The sequence below is a fragment of the Chanos chanos genome, chromosome 6, assembly GCF_902362185.1.
Source record: "Chanos chanos chromosome 6, fChaCha1.1, whole genome shotgun sequence".
Taxonomy (NCBI): domain Eukaryota; kingdom Metazoa; phylum Chordata; class Actinopteri; order Gonorynchiformes; family Chanidae; genus Chanos; species Chanos chanos.
In genome coordinates, this window is record NC_044500.1 from 46,589,091 (window position 1) to 46,612,168 (window position 23,078).

General features: G+C 44.7%; 2 protein-coding genes across 2 annotated transcripts; both read right to left on the reverse strand.

The window, feature by feature from the left end:
- Nucleotides 1–2,243: 2,243 nt before the first annotated feature.
- Nucleotides 2,244–3,483, reverse strand: LOC115815539 (POZ-, AT hook-, and zinc finger-containing protein 1-like). Its single transcript, XM_030778497.1, has one exon. The coding sequence runs from the start codon at nt 3,478–3,480 to the stop codon at nt 2,302–2,304; it is 1,179 nt and encodes a 392-aa protein (XP_030634357.1). The 5' UTR covers nt 3,481–3,483; the 3' UTR covers nt 2,244–2,301.
- Nucleotides 3,484–5,424: 1,941 nt separating this feature from the next.
- On the reverse strand, nt 5,425–21,580 carry eif4enif1 (eukaryotic translation initiation factor 4E nuclear import factor 1). The gene is made up of 19 exons (XM_030777858.1): nt 21,405–21,580; nt 20,491–20,645; nt 19,706–19,779; nt 19,186–19,310; nt 18,300–18,580; nt 17,870–18,068; nt 17,432–17,592; nt 16,247–16,385; nt 14,292–14,468; nt 12,307–12,590; nt 11,380–11,451; nt 10,942–11,125; nt 10,529–10,614; nt 9,950–10,092; nt 9,407–9,482; nt 8,705–8,828; nt 7,828–8,163; nt 6,919–7,107; nt 5,425–5,626 (listed from the first exon to the last, which is right to left on the reverse strand). Exons 2-19 carry the CDS (start codon nt 20,587–20,589, stop codon nt 5,439–5,441), a joined length of 2,937 nt encoding a protein of 978 aa, XP_030633718.1. The 5' UTR covers nt 20,590–20,645; nt 21,405–21,580; the 3' UTR covers nt 5,425–5,438.
- Between the last annotated feature and the right edge of the window lie 1,498 nt (nt 21,581–23,078).

Here is a 23,078-nt window from a genome sequence, read left to right on the forward strand (position 1 = left end):
CGGAGAAACTTTCTGCGTTCGTTAACGTTTCCGAAATGAAAACGTTGCTAAATTTTTAATGGACACTGTATTTTTGTTAATCTTCCTGGTTTCTCCCCCCGCTGGGGCGTTATGAATTCACATCCTTGTTTTTCTCTAAAGCCCCCTCCCCCGCTAACGACCCCCTCCCCCATTGTACACTACACACATACAGTCTCTCCTCTTCGGGCATTGTTTCAGCTAATGGCAGACGGGGATAACACAATACATTGCAATGGAAGACCCCTAGTTGATAAATGCGTGCAACACACAAGTACTTCCCAATCTTAAACTGTTTGTCGTTTGTGATCCCAAAAGCGAAAGCACATTCCTCTTTTCCTGAACTGACGTTGATACGAACGTCCCGGCGACACGTTTTTAACCCGATCTAGCTTTTCCTTTCAACTCATCAGGCAGACTCCAGCACAATACATTGCTGGAGTTCAAATGGTCGATTCTTATCTGGATACATAACACCGAATTACATGTGCAGTGTCATATAGTCAGTAAAGCCCTAATTTACATGCTGCGTGTCTCTGAGGTGGTTTCGTCTGTTTACTTCTATGTTATCCTTTATTTCTAAGGCACAACGCAGTGAAGTTACCTGCCAACGTTATTGAACCGCTCAGACTCTAATGGTAGCGCGACTGCGTGTTGCTATGACATCGTCACTTGTCTATATGTCATAAATCTTTACGTACTTTACAGTGCGAGACTTAACTGCCATGTTATATCTTGCTTGGAAGTTCATTTATGAGGGGTAGAAATGAGGATTGCATGCTAAGGAGAGACATTTATGTAAGAACAGTTCAGCTGGGGAACCTGGTGCTTATTCACTGGTCACAACTGAGTTTATTTTGGGCTTGGTTGCCCTCACCTCAGTTGGTTCGCATAAGTGCACAGACTCTCGACGCACATCAGAAAGTTATTAAAAAAACAATAGGTGGAAATATGTTATGAACAGAACAGAATACAAACGACCAAAGCCATTTCTATATTAATATTTTTTATTTAACTGTTTGTGCTCGTTTTAAATTAATAGAACATGACTTAGAAACTCTGTTCAACCTCCACCCCAAAACAAAGGATACCGCGGGGTGTCTTCTCCAGTGATCAAGAGGATTACTGAATGGAAAAGTCAGGACAGGTATGAAATTCCATAATGGATCATGGGATGTCAGCTCCATAAACATTGGTGTCCCCATTGCATCCGATCAACAGCAAGCAGCTCTATCACCACTCCTCTGTCAGCTCACTCATCATAGACACAAGGAAGGGGGAAAAAAAAGAAAAGAAAAAAAAACCGCCACTATAAGGATCACAGAAAAAGCAAATTTCTTCAGTGCCTCCTCTTTCTTTGCCTCTAGCAGGATAAACTGTCTTCTTGCCAAGAAAAAAAAAAAAAAGAAAAAAGAAAAAAACAGAAAAAAAGAGAACATTTTCTATGTACAGGGAGGAGAGAGAGAAAAACCTCCATTTCCCACTGATCTGTACAATCTGGGACTATACATTATTTACTTTCATAACTGCAAAAAAGCAAAATAGAAAAACTATAAATTGTAATATTATTTAATAGGGAAAAAAGTCACAAAAACCCAATAACAACAACAATAATAAATAATAATAATAATAATGATAATAATAAATAAATAAATAAATAAATAATCGTCCAGAACTGCTCACCTCTCCTCCCTTCTTAAATTCACAGCTTTTCACAAGAAAACCAAAATGAAAAATAAACTACTTGAAATTTTTTCTTTTTTTTAATATAGAGCATGTAGACATGTCGGGCTCCGTGAATCTGTACATTATTGTAGAAATTAAAGTTCACATTTTTTCTTTAAAACTAAAAGGTGAGGGGGGGAGGGGGGGTTGAGATGGGAAGAGTCCCGTTTCATCTCGTGTCTGTCCGTCAGTTCTGGGGGAGGGGGACATGTGGGGGGGGGCACAGCACGTCCACGCTGGTGACTTTAGTGGAGGGCATTGAGGGGAGGGGTTGCTGCAACACGTCCGAGCCAAACCATTTGGCGGGGGGGGGGGGGCTCCCCCCTCTCCTTTGAGAATGGTTGGTCCGATGAGGGCCGTGGCTTTGGGACTGAGGGCCTCCTGGGTTCAGAGCTGAGGTGGAGATCAGAGGATGTGTGTGAGAGTGGGAAAACCTTAAGTCTGTCATTACTACAGGCCTGTAACACCACAAAATGACTGGAAAATACATTTTGTCGTGTATACTCAGTAGCGATAAATTCTGTCGAGATTGGTTACATGGAGATTCATGGGCTACGATTAATGTGATCCGTTGTGAGAACGCACATGGTACGACATTCTGTCCTTGCGCTTGAAACGCAGTCCACATACCGGGCATGCGTATGGTTTCTCGCCGGAATGTGACAGTTTGTGTCTGTTCAATTTAGAGACGTCGCTGAAAACCTTTCCGCAGATATCGCATCCCACATGACGCCTTGTCCTCTCTCTCTTGCGGGTGTTGTCCAAGCCAACTTGAGATGGCAGTCCGTTTTCATGCATCCCTGGCTGTGAGTGTGCAATTAATGTCGGGCGGCCCACTGAAGCCAAGTCTCTTCTGCCGCTGACCCCACCACTGGAAGCTCCATGCTGCGCTTCGTGGTTCCTCATTCGCACGGCTTCGCTAAACACTTTACCACAAATCCCACAAGGGAATATCCCTAATGCTTTTGGTGCGTTGTGATTGAGGGTGATCAGCTCCATCGCCGCCGCTGTCTTAGGCCGTCCCCTGCCTCGCTTTGATCCCGGAGAGCCCCCACCGTGGTAGGGGTTACCCGTAAGATCTGACGGCGAGACGGCCAATCTGTCTACCGTCTGCAGACCCGGTACGGTGGTCTGGGAGTTGTCGTTTGACAGTGAAGCACCAGTTGCCTGATCACGGTCAACGCCGTGGGGCTGTCCATTGTTGGTAAACACAGCTCCAGTCTCGTTTGACATGTCAACGGGAGGAGCGTACGATGTCTCCGATCTCCCCGAAGCACGAAAAAAACTGACGTCCCCTCCCCGGGAGCGAGGGACTCGTATCTGTACGTTGGATTGTTTGATAACCTCTTGACAGATCTCGATGACGGAGCGCATTAACAGAAACTTTGCCGCTGTCATCAACTCCGGGAAGCATTCCAGGCGCACTACAATCTTGGAGGTATAGGCGAAGTCCAATATGTCTTTAAAAACTTTAGGACTTATTGTATGCATCTCCAATTCTTTAGCTTCACCGTCGCCCTCGGTCTGACAGCTGAATACCGACTCAAAATACTCGCTGCACGCCGCTAGAACCGCCTTATGGGCTGGAAAGCTCTCCTCCCCGACGCGTAAAACCACATCGCAAAACCTGCCTCCATCTTTTCTCTGAATGTTGAGGTTGTGTAGCATCTCGGTGCTATGCTTGCTCACCTGGTATATGTAAGAGGAATAATTGCACGGCGGTTCAATTCTCTCCATACCGCCCTCATTCAACAACAACGCGTTTTTAATGAGCGCAACAAAGAAGACGAGAATACGAAGGGATTGAAGCCCCTATGGTCGAATTAAAAAACAAAATTTAAATCATGCGTTCAACATCATCCCCACCTCGTCTTTTTAGCATCTAACATGTTAGCTAGGGAAAAATGGCAGCCCCCCAGCTTCCTGTGAACTTTAACCTCTGTTTGGATAGGGAGGGGGGGGGGGGGGGGAGTATCGTTTTTATTTGATTTCTTTCTACTCTGGATCTACGTGAGTAGTCTCGGAGAAACTTTCTGTATGCGTTAACGCTTCCGAGATGAAAACATTGGTTAATTTTTTTAATGGACGCTATTTTTTTAATTAATATTCCTGGTTTCCTCGTCATGAATTCACATCCTTGTTTTTCTCTTTAGCCCCCTCAAACTCTAAGAAGCACAACTGCGTGTTGCTATGACATCGCCACTTGACTATAGGTCATAAATCTTGACAGTTAAGTCTCGCACTGTAAAGTACGTAATGTTATATCTTGCTTGGAAGTTCATTTATGAGGGGTAGAAATGAGGATTGCATGCTAAGGAGAGACATTTATGTAAGAACAGTTCAGCTGGGGAACCTGGTGCTTATTCACTGGTCACAACTGAGTTTATTCTGGGCTTGGTTGCCCTCACTTCAGTTAGTTCGCATATGTGCACCGACTCTCGACGCACATCAGAAAGTTATTCACAGATTTCCACCTATTGCTTTATGTAAAGAGAACAGAATACAAACGACCAAAGCCATTTCTACGTGAATATTTTTTTTATTTAACTGTTTGTGCTCATTTTAAATTAATAGCACATGACTTTGAACAGAGTTTCTACCTCCACCCCAAAACAAAGGATACCGTGATTCAGAGCGGGGTGTCTTCTCCAGTGATCAGGAGGATTACTGAATGGAAAAGTCAGGACAGTGGTGTTGGGGTGAGGTTAAAAAACAAACAAACAAACAAAAAAAAAAAAACATGACAGAACAAACACAACGAGCAGACAGAGACCAAAGAAAAGGCACAACTAGCTGTCATACTGCTTTGGGGGTGGGGGGGTGGAGATGCAGGGGGTGGGGGGTTAACAGCGTCCTTTGACTGCCCTCCTTAAGGTAACGTTTCAGAGCAGGTATGAAATTCCAGAATGGGTCATGGGATGTCAGCTCCATAAACATTGGTGTCCCCACTGCATCCAAATAAACTGCAAGCAGCTCTATTACCACTCCTCTGTCAGCTCACTCATCATAGACACAAGGAAGGGGGAAAAAAAGAAAAGGGGAAAAAAAAACAAAAAAAAAAAACGCCACTATAAGGATCACAGAAAAAGCAAATTTCTTCAGTGCCTCCTCTCTTTGCCTCTAGCAGGATAAACTGTCTTCTTGCCAAGAAAAAGAAAAAAAGAAAAAGAAAAAAGAAAAAAGAGAACATTTTCTATGTACAGGGAGGAGAGAGAGAGAAAAACATCCATTTCCCACTGGTCTGTACAATTTGGGACTATACATTATTTACTTTCATAACTGCAAAAAAGCAAAATAGAAAAACTATAAATTGTAATATTACTTAATAGGACAAAAAGAGTCAAACAAACAAAAATAATAACAATCGTCCAGAACTGCTCTCCTCTCCTCCCTTCTTAAATTCACACCTTTTCACATGAAAACCAAAATGAAAAATAAACTACTAATTTTTTCTTTTTTCTTTTCTTTTTTCTTCTTTTTTTTTTTCTTTTTTTTAAACACAGAGCATGTAGACATGTCGGGCTCTGCAAATCTGTACATTATTGTAGAAATTAAAGTTCACATTTTTTTTCTTTTAAAGTAAAAGGTGAAGGGAGGGGGGGGCGGGGGGCTGGAGATGGGAAGAGTCCTGTTTCGTCTCGTGTCTGTCCGTCAGTCCTGGGGGAGGGGGGAAGAAACAAAAAAAAAACAACACATCACTGCCGAAACTCCAGCTCGTCCACGCTGATGACTTTAGTGGAGGGCATTGAGGGGAGGGGTTGCTGCAACACGTCCGAGCCAAACCATTTGGCCAGGCCCAGGGGTGGGCTTCCCCCTCTCCTTTGAGAATGGTTGGTCCGATGAGGGCCGTGGCTTTGGGACTGAGGGCCTCCTGGATTCAGAGCTGAGGTGGAGATCAGAGGATGTGTGTGAGAGTGGGAAAACCATAAGTCTGTCATTACTACAGGCCTGTAACACCACAAAACGACCTTGTGCTGTACACAAAAGGAACCTTGTGATGTAGGTGTACAGCCATTGGTCCAGACGCAGGTATACGATGATTGCAACCGCCATTTTTAAAGATCCGTGCAAAATATAATGTCTTAGAACGTCTTACATTTAGTTTTTGATATTCATGTCTTAAAATGTCTGGAACGGTAGGAGGGGAGACATGGTTTTCATGTTTTATTTTACCGGTATTTTATATCCCACAACAATGACCATTTCTGCAACGTCAAATGTATATTTGTACATTGAAGAGGTAGTGTACACTCCGCTTCGGTAGGTGCTTGTGTGTCCGCTTGTGTGGCTGTGATCCGCATTTTAACCTAAAATAAGAATGTGTTTATCCAGCTTACGATTTTAGGGCTGCGGCGGGGAAAAAGGAAAAAAAAAAAAAAAAACCACGATGCTGCGAGCAAGCGTCAGGCACAAGCGCTATGCTAGCACCCGAAAAGTACTATGCCCATCGAGTCATTCACTGCTACTGCGGTGGTAAATGCAGGGGCACAGATTTTTTTTCCATTGGACTGGGTCTATCGCCATACAGTGTTATTTTCGTTAATGAGAAGGCAGTTGTTATTTAATGTGTTCAATAAAACTTCTTAACTGTGTATAGTGTAGTCTAGTTTGTCGATTTATTTTGCCGCAGTTATGGTATTTTTTTTCCTTTTGGCAGTATTTAAAAGGTCTTAAAAGTCATTAAATTTGTACTTCAAATGTGCAGCTATCCTGGTTAGTCGTAAACAACAGCTCTTAGCTGCTATACCGTTGGCCGGATTACATCACTTCAGCGTTCCTACTGGCGATGCGAATGCAAACAAAAAAAAAAGCCCTAGAAGGTATGTAGTTCTAGGGGAGGCTTCCCAGTGGGTAGTTCCTATCAAATGAGACCCTAGAACTGTTCGGTCCGAAAGCGCCTATGGAGATTCACAGGCCACGATTAATGTGCTTAATCTGATAGTCACCGGGGGAATGAACACAGCACATTAACTAAAAACGAGAGCAAAAACCTTGAAAGGTGAAAAATGACAAAGCCATAAACAACGACCACAAGAAAAAAAAAAAAAAAAAGACAGAAAGAAAGAAAGAGGAATCTGAATATTCTTCTTATTTTTGCCTCAGAGTCTGAGACAAACTCAAGCTTTAACGTAAAACAGAATCAGAGTTATACTGACGAGTGGTAAAAACACTCACGTGCTCTCAGCTGCGTCTGCGCCTGCTGCTGCTGTAGCTGCTGCTGCATGACTGCTAACTGCACGTGCGCGGAAGCCCGCGGGGCCATGAGAGGGTGCCCTGCTGTGCCCAGCGGGTACAGGGGCTGGCCCAGGAGGGCAGGGGGTAAACCCTGCAGCTGAGCCAAGTCCACTGTCGGAGGAAACATACCTTCAGAGAGAAAGAAAGAAAGAATGAAAGGATAAGGGAGACAATGTAAAAGGGGGAAAAAACCCTATAGGAATGAATGAAAGACTGAAGACAAGAATATGAAAGAGAACATGACAACAAAAAAAACAAACAAAAAAAACCTGATTTCTAAAGAGCTCTCTTCATTGTTAATTTGGAATCGAGACACACAGAGCGTTTTCCATGCTCTTTGCCAGCATTTACCGGGATTAAGATTATTCAGTTTGAGGCGCCACGGCTGAGTATTTAAACAGCCCAGCAACAGGTGAATGTTTCATGGCCTACACTGGTGTATATATGTACTGGACCTGAACCTAGACTTGACTCGCTGCACATGTGGTTCTGCAGTCTTGAAATGTGTATGGAATTCATATCTGGCATGAGTTACAGTTCCACTGATGGACAGCATAGTTCCTTCACAAAACTCTAAACAAAGGCATCCAGACCCATATCCGTAATGTATGTAAACACACATTTCAAACACCCAGTTCTGGTAATTAGCTCATGTTTAACCACAGTGTTCCAGGTCTCTGATAAGGCATGTACTTGCAGCAAAAACTGTCTCCTAGATAAATATAACAACCTAGCACACACAATTCTAAAGTAATTATTTTGATGTTTGCATTCAGCAGTCAGACACTCTCCCCCGCACGGACACGCACTCTAAGGGCTGTGTGTGAAGGTGGAGGCATCAGAACAGACCTGCTTGGAGCAGTGAGGCGGGTAACTGTTGGGGTTGGATGCCCTGGGCGAGCATTCTCTGCACCACGCTGGGGTGGAGCTGGGGCGGAGGACCACGCACCAGTGGGACGTGGGATAGCAGCGGAACTGGGTAAACTGGCCTGGGGAACGGAGAGGATGGGCCGGGCGACAGCATCGTGGGGGTGTGGTGCGGCCCGGTGGAACCGGGTCTGGGCCGCTCCTGGTCTTTGGAGTGGCGGTTCTGGGCAGGTACCGGCGTCGAGCAAGCTTTTACACCTCCGCCCTGAGAGCCGCCGCCCTCCACCCCCTCCAGGAAAGAGCTGGGCGATGAACTGTCTGTAAGAGAGGGGGGGGGGGGGGGGGGGGGGGGGGGGGGGGGGCGAGAAATCTCAGCCATAAAGAATCAGATACCCAACAGAAAAACCGAGACCTCGCGTTTACGAATGCCTCCTTAAACCCTTTATACGACACACTCACATATACAGGACTCCCAAATAATTTCATGTTTAAAAAGATGACAGTGAACTTGGGGTCATCTCTTTATGGGGGCTCTCTTGAAACTGTTACATACAGAAAGCTTTTGTCTGTAGACATCCCGTTACTGAAAAAAAATGAGTTGACTTTAAGTTATTTAATAGCTCTCAGTAAAGGTGCCCTTATCAAAACACGTGAAGTCTCTTTTGGGGTTCAAAACAGCGCATGCGTGAATAACACTGACGGTCACATCAGACCCTCCAATAAACCCCATAATTCAAACCTTGTCCATAACGATAAACATTCCTGTAATACTACTAGTCTTCCTCCTCCAGCTCCAAAAACGCTTTATTGATATTCGTGCTTTTTTTTTTCAGGTTTAGGTGTGGGGTGTGCTGCGTACCTTCCTGGGAGTTTACAGCCGTGTCCTCTTTGCTGCTGGGTCGACTGGTTGGCTCCTCTTTACTCTTCTCTTTACTCTCGTACATCTTCTTGATCACTGACGTGGGCATGAATGACGGAGACAGCTACGGCAAGAGAAACACACAGAGAGAGAGAGAGAGAACAGTTTCCACTCAGGTCCAGAAATTATTCCAAGACACACACAGTGAGTGAAAGTAAGAATAAGCTCTTTTATAAACAGGGCTTCGCTGCCTGTTTAAAAGGGCACAGGCACAGAGCTAAGGGAAATCTCAGCGTTTGACGAAACATTAACATGTACTTCAGGATTTGACAAAGTTCTTACCCAAAGCAATTTATCTAGATTATATATATATATTTTTTCCCCCCTTTCATCAGAACTCGTCCCGATTGACTTTGGGGTCGCGGATCAGTGTTCACTGTGAACATCGACCACTGGTTGGTGAATAAAGCTGATGTTTCTCCCTGAATGCTGGAGGCATGAGAACCGTGCTGGAGTCATGAGAACCGTGCTGGAGTCATGCGGTATTGCTGCTAGCTTAGGTCATGAGCGGAAGGACACAGTCGCCATACAGATGGTTATGACGTAGTGTAACCGTCGTGACAGGATTCAGAACACGAGCTGAAGTGAAGCGGTGCGGATTGAGCGTGTGGCTGTAAACACAGGCGCTGTTCGTGAACTCACCACGCTGGTGACGGCGCTGCCCGGGGAACTCCTGCCGGGTGGGATGGGTCCGGGTGAGCGGTTCATCCTGGGCTGTCTGTAACAATCACAAAGAACAAGGTTTGTAAAACACACACACACACACACACACACACACACACGTCAGAGGCCTCGGTCACACACTCTGGACTTCCTCATACACAAACATTGTGTTATTCAGCGTACTGACAGCTGGCAGAGGGAGAGCTCTCCTTTGGCTCTGGTGTTCCAAACCACAACTCAAGGTCCAAGGAACAACCCATTATTTCGGCCAAATGTAAAAACAGTGTATATATATTTTTTAAATATATTTGTCTTGGTATAATCACTTAAAATGTATATTTATCCAACAACAGCAAACACCCCCATCTTTTATTAATCAGAGAAACAATCATTACTGTTCTCAATTTGTACATAGAATGAATTTGGAGTATTTCCACAGGGGGGAAAAAAAAAGGTTCGGTCTGAACCGGTTACAGTACACAGCAGCACTTTCCCCACAGTGAGTGAGTTTTATGTAGGCACCTGTTGCGATAGGCCTTATTGTCCTGGACTTGTTTGTTGTAGCCCTGCTGATACTGAGTTCGGGGGTGGAGAGCCAGGTCCTGCTGGAAGGCCAAGGCTGCCTCCAATTCTGCCTGATCCAAAGCCATAGATAGTGCCCTCAGCTGGAACCCACAGGGAACGCAACATTTGAAACATAACGTCAAAGCATTCTCGTTTATTCATTTAAAAGGCCTTTGCTCAAGTAGCATCTCACTCAGAGTTTTGACAGGACACAAACAAGCTTAGAGAGAGACCTCGAACAATGCTCTCAAAAGGCATCCCTGACTTTACCCTCCACAGCATAACTGACTTAAAAGAATAATAACACACACACAAAAAAGGTTTATCCTCCAAGAATGTAAACATCATTTGCACCTGAACAGTCAGAATCAAGTTTAAGAGTCTCAAAAGCATTCAAATTTGAAAAATTTAAGCTTCAGAAATTACAACATCGAAACAGGGAGTGATGTAGACGGGGAGGGGGACACACACACACACACACACACAGTATTCCATCCTCCTGTTGCAGACATGGAAACACTACAGGAGAGCTCTGACCTGTTGGGAGTTGGGTCCAGGGCTGATGGAACGACGCATCTCTGCTATCTGCTCTCCCATCATTGTCTGAGCACCGACAGGGAAACCTGGGACAGAACATTCCGGAAAAACAAAGAAAAAAAAAAAAAATCAGGCCGGGCCGCCGGCTTCAGATGAAACGTCCTGCCACAGCGCTGCCTGTCTGTCTTTAAGAACGAAAACATCCGAGATCAGAGGCTCTTTTGGACATAGTTTGCAGGCTGTGGGGGCATTCTGAGTCAAGGTTGGCCAACCTGCACCGCCTCTCCTTGGAAGTCTATGAGTCATTCAGTTTAGGAGCCAAATTTGATATTTCAAAACGGCATTGTGAATTTGACTTTCGTTGATTAGAATGACCTTGCGCTTTAGCATGGCCGGTCTGGTTACATTCCTACCTGTTGGAGGCTGCATGTAATAGTCCTGTATTGGGCCTCTCTGGGAGAAGAGGGGAGGTGATGCTCCTCTGGGGTGTAATAGTCCAGGAGCAGGAGGAGCAGGAGCTCCATCGGGGCTTGCCAACAAACTGCTCAGGAGGGAGGGGGAACCTGCTCGCGGGGCTGTCTGGGCACCCAGCAGCTCCTACACACAAACCAGAAAATATATACCTGAAAAATTCATCAGGTACCCCCCACCCCCCCCCAAGAATATATACGAATGAAAATAGAACCCTGTCTGCTGATTGGTGAGTTGCCTACTGTGTCAGAGCTTCATGCAGCTTTGCGATTCCTGGCCCTTTGTCAGAGTTAAGGGAGTCTGGATTTCACAGTAAGGCTGACTGACAGAGTCAGAAACAGATATTATGAAGCAAACAAATAAACAAACAAACAAATCACCTGGAAGATGTTTTTCTGTTGGGCTGCGGACACCTGAGGTTCAGATAAGGGCACCAGGGCAGGCTCCGCCTTCTGCTGAGGAGAGGAGGTCAGGTGAAAAAAAAAAAAAAGGAGGAGACAAGGAGTGGAGGAGGAGAGCGGAGTACTGACAGACTTCTGACAGACACAAGGTCAGACAGTGTCCCGGACAATCTGTTCTTATCAGACAATTCAATCTGTTCTCATCAGACAGTTCTAGTCCATCTTTTTTTTTCTTTTTCCCCCCTTTTTATTTTGTAGACTGCCATCTGATAAGAGAGCTGTCAGTCACTGTCTGTTCCCACTTCAGAACTACAGAGTTCTGACCTTTCACATCTACACACACAAATCTTCAGCAGCACACACACACACACACACACACACAAGATTCCAGAACTAAAGGATATTTCTCCAAGGAAGAGACATGACAAGATATTCTTAATCGTGATTTGCAGGTTGTGCAGGACAATGTGAGTCCAGAGGAGCTTTTTCAGGTTTGACGCTTCATGACCATACAGATTTATGCCCACCTCTCATCCAGGCCCGAGACATTCCCATTGGCTTACACGTTTCAAATCAGAGACACTGATTGGCTAATCTAATCTGTTCCATAGCTTGCTCTTGCTGGATCTCTTTAGAAGAACCTTGTTCAGTCAGAAAAGGGGCCTAACCGTTTAGATTTATGCGAGGGCTTGAAAGCGGTTCAAACACGTGCCCTCACATTAAGAGGGTTTTCATGCAGACAATTCTTTCATAAGCCCTCAGATTGACCTACAGCAGGATAGCATTACCCAGACTGCTTTGGTCCTTTCACTCAAACACACACACACACACACACGGGTTTACCTGAGGCAGGTGAGCACGCCTGCAGTGGTTAGACACACTTGTGAGCGGACTGGGAACACTTACGTTGCTGGCGTTGGCTTTGGGATGACTGGGCAAGGTTCCACTTGCCTTCATGGTGCTGACCAGTTTATTAAAGGCGGACATGTCTGGATCCCGGTTCCGGGGCCCGGTCACAGACCCACCCGTTAAAGCCTGTTCCAAATGCTCGGCCATAAAGGGCGTGCCGCAGCCCCCAGTCGGCGTCTGCGCAGGCGTCCGAGCCCGCGGCTGCGCGGGTTCGGCATTCACTTTCAGATCTTTCAGGCCACCCTCCACCTCCTCTAGAGACAGCACCACTCCTGTGTGAGCTGAAGTGGAACAGAACAAGGAGTCAGAACATTTAGAACAGTAGAATGGCCTCAAAAGTTCCGCAGATCAACTCCAGGACTTCCGTTACCGCTGAAACACGTTCTGTTTGTTACACTGCGGAATCAGAAACTGAAGCCTTGAGATTCTTTATGCTGCGTCAATGGAACTGCCTTTCAAATATTCGATGTGAGGGAACAGATCGTTTTAGTGTCACCGAAATAGTTCTGAGAACCTAAAAGACGTCAGCAAGATTCGTCAGCTTGCACTGTTGTCAGTGAAGTCGAACATCCATTTGGCTGCCACGCAACTGCTGAATCACTGTGGTTTCTCCTTATAACCTCTGCCATGCAGAGGAGTCATGCACGATGTTTGTGGGAGAAACAATGTCATGTCAAGGATTACAGTGAGGCATGCTTACAAATCTCCCCCCCGCCCCCCACCCCCTCAAACTGACAACTCCATGCCTCTCTGACTGCCGTTTTTTTTTTTTCGGGCTGTCTTGGAAACGGATTTTTCTCCTGCCTCAGGAGTCAAGCTGCCGCAGCAAAGTACTGAGATGCCGAACAAGACCCGTCGCTGTATTTCTGTCAGATCTCTCAGAGCGATGGAGTGGCCATCAATGAGGAGCTCTACGGCTTTTCAAAACCCAAACAATAAGCATGTGGAAAGACAGGAGCTAATCTGAGACGCATGACAGACAAGGGACGCGGTTCGAAAAACAGATGGCTCGTCCAATACGTGACGAGTCGGACGGTCACCATGGTAACGAGGAATGACAGCATTCACTCTGTGAAAGGGAACAGACAGACTGTTACTGAATATGATGTGGCTAAGGGTTTCCCCCCCCCCTTTTCTTTTCTGTGAAAGAAAAGGGGCTTAACACAAACGTGATTCATTTTTATTATCCTACATCTGACTAACTCACACTGTGGAGGTGCTGGGTCCTGCTGGGTTTGTGTTTTGTTTAGATCAAACAAACACTGTAGTTTCTGTTTGACTAAACAAACACACACACACACCTTTTTACTGAGCAAACAAATACACGCACATATATATACACACACACACACACACCTGTTTACTGAGCAAAAAAAAGGGCAAAATCAAACAGGACCCTGAATTTCCAGGCGCTGCCCTCATGAACATGGGCGTATGCGTGTGTCGTGAGGACAGCCAGTCTGGTAGCAGCTGTGGTGTAATTTTGGGGCTTTGAGTTGGGAATAGACATATGCCCTAGAAGCATTCACTGACCGCTGACCATTCACCACTTCAAAACACTGCCAAGCAAGTGCTCATCCTGGGACCCTCATCAGCCAAAACATTCACTTCAGTGAACCACACCACCACAAAACAGTCTTCACAATCACTGCCCTCTGCAACTCAATGACTTTTCCACAAGCATTTTCATGGCTTGCTGTGTTTTTCCACAAATCCAGCCCAATAGGATGTGTCCATGTACTGGACATACCATCACTGCAATGGTTCAGCTGACAGACAACGTAAGCAGTTTGTATGCTAACCCCCTGTTCCCCCACAATATTACAGTTTGTTCATAACCAACTGGAACACAAGAGTCAATGTACTTTCATCTTAAATCAGCTTTGTTTTTTTTGGAAAACCAGACCCTCATCATTTCGATGGAAACACAAGACACCCTCCTCCTCCCTCCCATTTCTTTTAAGAAGGCACACAGGACTTACAGCTCTCCTGCAGACGCGCCTTATTGGCGGAGAGGCTGGAGAGGAGGGGCTTCAGGTCAATCTTGGCTTTATGCAATAGCTCCAGGATGTCCACTTTGTCCTTGCGCTCTACCGATTGGATGGGAGTGAAGTAGGGGGTGGGACCTTGACTGGGGGAACTGCTGTGTGGGTCCAGGCCTGAGAGAAAGACATAGATGAAGCAGGTCATGTTAACACTGGGATGAAAAGGAAAACTAATCCACTTTCTCTTATCAGGTCATACTAAACCGCTGTCTCACAACGGCCACTTTCAATTGGCTTTGGCTTTGAATAAATCATTTAAATATTAGAGCATGAGTCAGAATGAACTGATCTGTAACTGCCACTCCTATTACATTAGAAATGAGAGCCATGAGAGTTTCAGTAGTCTCATCACAGAGCACAAACAGATCAGAACTGACAGAAAACGCCATCCTCCTCCCCTTACACACCATGCCCGGTTCCACACCAACACTCTCTCTCTCTCTCTCTCCCTGCGCTCATTAAGAAAGCTGAATCACATCAACGTTAACTAAACAGAGTCCATTTAGCACACCAGAGCAGTCCCTCAGTCCAAACTCCTGTGGAGTCTGGTAGAAATCATTCTGCTACATACAAGTCGATTTCCCCAGACAGAAACCAGTCAGAGTAAACTTAAGACTTCTCCCCTGACTGTGTTTCAGGGCGTTTTTCATACCTGGTTCTGATGGTTTGCCAAGGTTGGCATCCGTTTTGTTTGCATTAAACAAACACACAAAAGTGTGCCCCAGATCCAAGTGCATTTCACACCATCACACACCAACTGCGTTTTCAACAGACCCGCGGCCCTGGCATGGCGTTTCAGAACCATCACATGCTACCGTCTACACTACAGCCGCTTTCCACGGTTCTGTACTGAAACCAGAAAACTGTGGTTCCGTACTCCTCGGTTTGGTTCACGGTACGTGTGTAGTAAACCACAAATCTTTTGTTTCACTTCAGCTCAAGGAAGTATTTTTTTCTAACATGACAAATGACAGACCAGTATGACCAGTACAAGTATGCGCTTTTGATCATTAAGAATAACCTTAGAACTTAAAGTCAGTATGTCTTTTCTTTTTTTCCCCGCGGACTGTGAGAAAATATATCCACCATGCTTATCATGCAGAGGGTGTATGCTGCAACTAAGCGAACAATTATATCAGCTTTAAAGGCAAATGTCCACTCCATAACAGTTCTAAATAACACCAAACAGTGTCAGTGCTCACCCCACAAATAACATGAGATATATATATATATATATATATATATATATATATATATATATATATATATATATATATGGGAATATATGAATCCACATAAATAAAGGAGATGTAATCTCTAGGCCACTCTGACCAGGAGCTTGTGGTTCTCATGTCAGAGTAGCTACACACTGATCAAAAGTGGGTCGGTGTAGTCAGTCGTCATTTCACTCCATTGTTCAAATGTAGTTCCTCTCACTCTGAATTTCTAAGAGAGGGACATTCATTTTAAGGCTCTCATTTTCAAAAGGAGCACTGCTGCGGCCAGCATTGCATTTATCCTTCGTGTGTTAAATTGGTACATGCTTACTTTGAAAAGAAAGGAAAATATTCTCACAAAGAAAAACGGTTCTGAGCTGGCTGAGTTTTCCCCTCAGGGCCAAACCGTGATAGAAACACTACACAAAGACCGAGCTACAAACCTAACCGAGTCCACAGTGAACCTTTAAACCTCTATGACCGTCAAACCACGACCGTTTGCGTTCCCTTCACATCACTGACGAGCCTCCAAACCGTCTCACGTGCTCCACACCATCCTGCGGGTGTGAAAGCACCTTCGATAAAACCCCATTCAACAAGCAGACCACGTCCCCCGCTTTCCCGCCTGCAGACGCCCGAGTCGAAGCCTGGCGCAGCGGACTGGCGAGGTCTTACCTGCCAGTCTCTCGAGCTCCTCGTGCGGCGTGGAGCGCAGGCTGCTGGAGTGACTGCCCGACGGGCTCACGTTACTGGAGAACCAGCGGCTGAAACGACTGGCCGACACCGAGCCTTCCCCCAGAACCTCCTCGATCATCTACGGGACAGAGAGAAGGCGAGGGGTTAGACAGGTCAGAGACAACGAGAGGGAAAGAGAGAGAAAGAGAGAGAGAGAAAAAAAAGGGAGAGGAGAGGAAATCGTGGGACTTACGTGATGCGTGACTGCAGGATTCTTAAGGTTTAAGGTGAAATGGGGTGAGGGGGGGCATTTTGGGGGGGGGGGGGGTAAACTGCACATCGCATGGTAACACAAAAAGAAATCTGTCGCATCTCGCACGGCTTCTGAACCCAGAACCCCGTTTGATTAAATTGCCCAACAGGTCTTCCGTTTCTGTTTTTCCCCCTACCCCCTCCATCATCCTTGGGCACAAATTTGCTGCATATTTTTAACAACTATTTTTGTGGGGGTTTTTTTTTTTTTCCTTTTTAAATGTTAATATTGCTTAAACATGTTTTGAAAAGCATTTTGTTGATAGATTAATGGACATCTCGGTCAAAAAGCGCACACGCTCTCTCTCTCACGGTTCACCTGGATCAGAGTTGGGCATAAGTCTGCTTGACACTCATCACAAAAAGGCCGTCAAACCTTTCAAACTCCACTAATTACAACCCATGGCAACCAAAAAAAAAAAGTCACTCTGAGCCCTCTCTACACTACAACACAGAACACACACACACCAGTTTTCACTCACAACAGCATCCATAACCACAAACACACAAAATCCAGACAACAAACCAGAAACAAATCCACCACACCAGTGCCAGTGTAAGTACTCCCACCCCATCAATAAAGCAGGTTGGGGGGGGCGTCTGGTAGTCCCTTAGTGGAAACTAAACGGTGAGTCATGCCAGAGATATAGAGACTAAGATCCATTAATGTGAGTGAAACCCTTGGCTTGGGGTAAAAGGAAACAGGTGCTATATCTGAACATTATGGTCCCCGGTCCACATATTCTTTATTCATTGTGTGACTTTGTAAAACAAAAGCCTTCAGAGTGAAATGTCTTGTGAGAACCAGACGCCCTGTGATACCAGTGTCCTGGAGTGCGTCATACAACATGCAGTGTCCCCCTGGTCTCTTACCGAAGCCAGGCCAGGCACCGTCTTCTCCAGGTTGAAGAACTCGTTGAAGTCGAACTCTCCCGCGTTTTGTTCCGGAAGAACCTCGGAGCGAGGGACTTCCTGGTCGGCCCCAGAATCACGGACGAGCTCTGGTTCCTCAGCCAAACCTCCGTTACATTCTGCTATCGTAGGTGGGTTGAGGGGCAAAGAAGTCAAATGAACAAATTCACTCAGAAACGTAAAGCACTTTCACGTCACTTTACATTTGACACATTTGGACCAAGAATTCAGTCTACAGGACAACAATATTTATAATATTAGTAGTTAATAACAGGAACTTTTGGGACTTCTACCTGCTGACCATAAACTCAACCTGTAGACATAGTGACTTCTTTATAGACAGAAAAGTGGACGAGAGATTAAAACACAAAACGTTAAAAACAAGATATTTCCACATGCCTTCTCTCAAAGATTCTGGTCTCTTCTTAGAGCGTTTGGGCCTCCGTTTATCGTCTTCTAGGATCTTGTCATCAAAACCAGTGAGCTCGATGGTTTCCGATTGGCTGGTGGGCCCACCAGAGAACCACTCAGGCTCCTCCTCCGCATAAGAGTCATTCCTTCTCCTCTCGCTGAACACGCGTTTGTCTCCAAAATCTCTCTACACAGAGGACAGCAGACACTGGTTAACTACACCTAGCCTTTCAATACAGTTGAGCGTGACACACACACACAAAAAAAATCCTACATCATATCCTGTTAAGTGGGTTTCAATATACAAGCCGTCCCACAAAACACGCAATATTTACACGTCACCACCTGCCGAATGCATATGAAACTGGTCACGAAAACCAAAATTCCAGCACATCCTAATCCGACTGATGTCGTGTACCCTGAATCTCTTGTCCTTATAGTCTCTGTCTCGTTCCCTTTCCCTGTCTTTTTCCATGCGAGGCTCTCGCTCGAAGGCTCGGCCGGCCATGATCCGTCCGCTGCCGATGCGCCGCGGGCCGCCCAGCCTCAGGTTCTCGTTCTCTTTGTTATCCAGCGGACTGACCGGCCGCCGAGACAGGGGAGCAGACACGGCGTTTCCCTGGCAACCCCCACCAAAACTGCGACGCTGTGGACTGAGCACCACCTCCAGGTCATCTTCCTTCACTCTCTCCCTCGGATCTGGAGCAGACGAGCGAAAGACAAAAAGAGTGAAGGAAAATTTAAAGCAGTGAGAGGCTCCTTTGCTAGGGAGTCCGAGTCTCGAATCTGCAGTCGACAGATTACACGTAACGCACTCAGCATGGAAGCTTTAAACATCTACAGAGGCAGGTAAGTTCACTCAGGATACAGGAAAGCTACACAGGCTCTTATTCACAGAGACAACAAGCCCGAAGACATAATAATACTGAGACACAGGGGAGGAATATTTTTAATTACAGACTAAAACTGTGAATGATGTTACGGGATATGTTGTTTGTATAGCTCAGTACACACTTGCTCTGTGTGTGCACAAGTAAGAGAGAGATGGAGTTGGAGTTGTGTGTGTGTGTGTGTGTGTGCGCGCGAGTAAGAGAGAGATGGAGTTGGAGCAGTGTGTGTGTGTGTGTGCGCGCGCGCGTGTGTGTGCGCGAGTAAGAGAGAGATGGAGGGGTGTGTGTGTGTGTGTGTGTGTGTGTGAGTCAGAGAGAGATGGAGTTGGAGTTGTGTGTGTGTGTGTGAGTAAGAGAGAGAGATGGAGTCAGAGAAAGAGAGAGACAGAGACAGAGTGTTCCAATCTGCATTACCTGCGATTCTGCGCTTGAGTGGCACTCTGTCCTCTGTATAATCTTTCTTGTAACCCTCCACTGGAGAGCTACACTCTGACGGGTACAGTGAGGCATGCCACTTTTCAGGGTCCCACACACCATCACTATGGAAACCACACACACACACAGAGTTAAACCCTAAAGGCTCACACAAAGCTAGACACAGAACACCAATCCTACACCACCCCCTCTCTCACCAAACAACAAACCAAATTCAATATGATATCTCACACTGGCAAATACACTGAACTGTCCTTTAAATTAGCTGTAGTGATGGATCATACTCCAGCAGAAAAGAAACAGTCAGTCAATGTCAAACACTTCTGTGGAACAAACAGCTCATCTCACTTAACAATGGAAAGGACAAATTGTACGCACCCGCAGACGTGATACGCGACGCTCTAATTGAGCAGAACCACGAAAGCAGATGGTGTGCATCTGTGTGAACTGGCATTCACAAGGACAAACAGATAAACAGAATGCGTGTTGGGCACGATACCTGTCGTATTTCTCTGACAAACATTCCGGTCTCTCGTTTGAAATGGGCAATTCTTTGATTTCCAAAAGCTCTTCCTGTGGGGAGTTAAAAAAAAAATGAGCCAAGATCAGTTTAGCATCACTCAAATGAAACCCTTCTCTCAGCCACGTTTTGCTGAGAACTGGAGCACTCACAGAAGCTTTCAAAGTGTTTGCTGCTGCTGTTGTTGATCTTGTATTTGGCCTGTTATATTATCCTGCGGTACTCAACTCTCAGGTGTAATAATGTGGCCGCAATATCAAATTCTTCTCATTCATGTTCAGGGCAGCTGCGAATTCCATTCAAAACCCATTTCTCACACTTCGAATTCCAGTGTTTCAGTATATACACATGCATCATGAACCAAATTGCACAAACAAGTTCAGCTCTGCTCATTTTTAAAAGTACTCAGAAAAGGAGCATTTAAATGAAGTAGGAACCAGGTGGATGTTAATTTCACTATTTTGCTGAGAGGAAAAATGATGTAATGCAGTGGTTCTCAATCCTGCTCCTGTGGGACCCCTGCTCTGCACATATTCTATCCATCCTTGCTCCGAACACACCTGATTAGTGTGATTGACATGCTCTTGATTAAATCAGGTGTGCTCAGCCAATCAAAACTGCCCCTGACGAGTTCGGCCAGGTGGGTAGAGCAGGGAAAGATGGAAAACGTGCAGAGTGGGAGTCCCGCAGGAGCAGGACTGAGAAACACTGGTGTAATGAATGAATTTCAATTAGTTTAGGGTTCTGTTTGATCTTCTCCTCACCTTCGTGTATCTGTATGGTGATGTTCCTGTCATGTCTTTAAGCAGTTCGGTTATTTTGTGACCGTTTTCCTGTTCCTCCAAGCTGGCATCCTTCTCCATGGCTAATGAAGGAGGCCAAACCAGAGAGTTGCTTCTAAGGCAGATACCTTCACTACCTGTTGGACATACATGTTACATTTCAGAGAAAGACATACAAGCAGTAAAGCATTGTTTCAATAGCACCTGGCATAAGTATTACTCTTAACTACAGTGTCCGCCACTAGTGATAATCACAAATGCTCTTTGCAGAGCTAAACGTAATTTATTTGATGTTTCAAAAGTGGGCTTTCAGTCATCACAGAGGGAGGGCAAAAAAGAGAACAGATTAACCAGACTACAGAGCATACAGATTAACAGCGTACACTACTAATATAATCTATTGTGTGAAGCATGTGCCAATGCAAACGTTAAAGCCCGTCTCATTAACATAATGAACTAAAATGTTTGCTGGGTGAACAATTCTGCTTTGTCAAATTAGCTTAACTTCTCTCTCTTTTTGGCAGTCAGGTCTAATTTTATCCTTGGCATATCACTGGACACAATATATGGGAAACATTTGGAAATTTTAGGGTTGGAAAAAGCTGAAGTTCAATTTCGTCCATCACGTTCAACCGTCAAAAAAAGCCAGGGCATTTAGGACCTGAACAGCTCCGACAGCTAGTCAGTCAGTTTAACTTGCGTCCATCAAATTAACTACTTACTTGCTAATCAATTAGCTACCAATTGGCTGAAAATTACGAAAGCGAAAATGCTGCCAGTTTCACTTTGAAATGTTACAGAAAAACCACTCTCCTGTGATTGCAGCGAGACTGAATTGACATAATAAAACGTTACATGAGCAGGTTTGGAATTTAAAAGCTAGCTAAAGTACTTACCTGGATATAGTTTTACAACCCAACCTTCTCTGCGATGCGAAATCAATTAAATAATAATCCAGTTTATTAGCTACAGACGCTAACGTTAATTGGGAGTTAACTACTAAACGGGTAGCAAAATGTTAAGCTGTTTAACCAATTACCCTTTTTCTAAAGTAACTGCACTTCATGTACATCAGCTACCAAACAGTAAGTTTGGTCGCTAAGGCTTGATTATTGGCTGTATCACTTCGGGGCTAAAAGCGATTAGCATTCGCTAACTAGAGAGCCGCTTGAGTTTACCAGCCAAATATAAACCACATTCACATTTTTATCAGGTACCACATCTCGTATAACACGACATTTGATATACCTGACTAGTGCTCTCCGAAAAAACTTTATAATTGCCGAAACGTTGTTTTCAGTGTTTGTTTGCAGAGTAACTAACCTAGATAGCACCCGGTAGCTCTGCTAGGCTAACTTAGTTAGCCTTGCTAGCCCAGCATACAGCACCAAAAAATGTTACTTTTCAGCTACTTAACGCGACTAAGGTAATGTCTGTCCCGGATGATTATGTACGCCAATTGCCAGTAAAATGTTAACTTGCCCACTGCGACTATAGTTATACCTCGGGGTACTTTTTCTAAATCTCTTTCTCTTATCGTCTCTCTTTCCCAATCACACAGCGGCAAATTTCTCCAGTTCACTCCACTGGTTCAGAGAGAGGGCCAGTCAAGGATTATATAGAGACCACGGCCGCCTTATTCAAAAGTTTGCAATTAATAACAGATTTTGTATATATTATAGTACAACTTTTACTGACTATGTATGTAATGACACAAATCTGAAGACATTAATGTAAATATTTTGTTGCCCTGAGATAAGATACAATTGGGAGAAATTTGGTATCTCGGGCATTCGATGTAGCTACCTATGTCAAATCACTGTCACGTGATCAAACGGGAAGTTGAGTAAAAGAGGAGTAAAGATTTCTTTTTTAATACAAACAGAGATTACTGCTCTGGTATAATTTCGCTCACGTGGAGAAATCACCGCATAGGAGCGATGGGCTACATTATTACAGATTTTATTGAACATTTTTGTGATGTATCGATACATGGACATGATCATGTCCACAAATATCTGTAAAATGTTTATGTACATTCACCATTAACAAAAAGGACCCCCTAACCCCAAAATTTAAATACAGTTTGTATCCCTCCCATCTCCTCTAATAAACTATTCTTTGTTATCATAGTAAATAGTGTTGTTGTTCCTGCTGCTCTTGCTGTTATTGTTGTTGTTAATGTTGAGGAAAAATTAACGTGGTGATGGGAAAACGTGAAATAACTCGTCTTATGCTGAAGTTCTTTGTCAAGCATATTCATTCCCATATCTTGTGTTAAGATCGATTTGCTTCACCTAAGTCCTGCGCTGCGGCTTGTATCCTTAATTATCTGTAATTCAAAATTTTCAGACCAAGACGAAGTGTGTATGGAGCCAACTGAATCATACAAACTGATTACTTCGACATATATGCTTATGTCCTTGGGAATTAATGATGATTGCAAGACTTTCTTACAGTCATTAGTTTTTCACTTGAAATTTTCATTTTTCGTGATACATAATTATACACAATTATACATAATGTAATAACTCCCTTAACTGAATCATTATTCACCGCTTCCCCCTAGC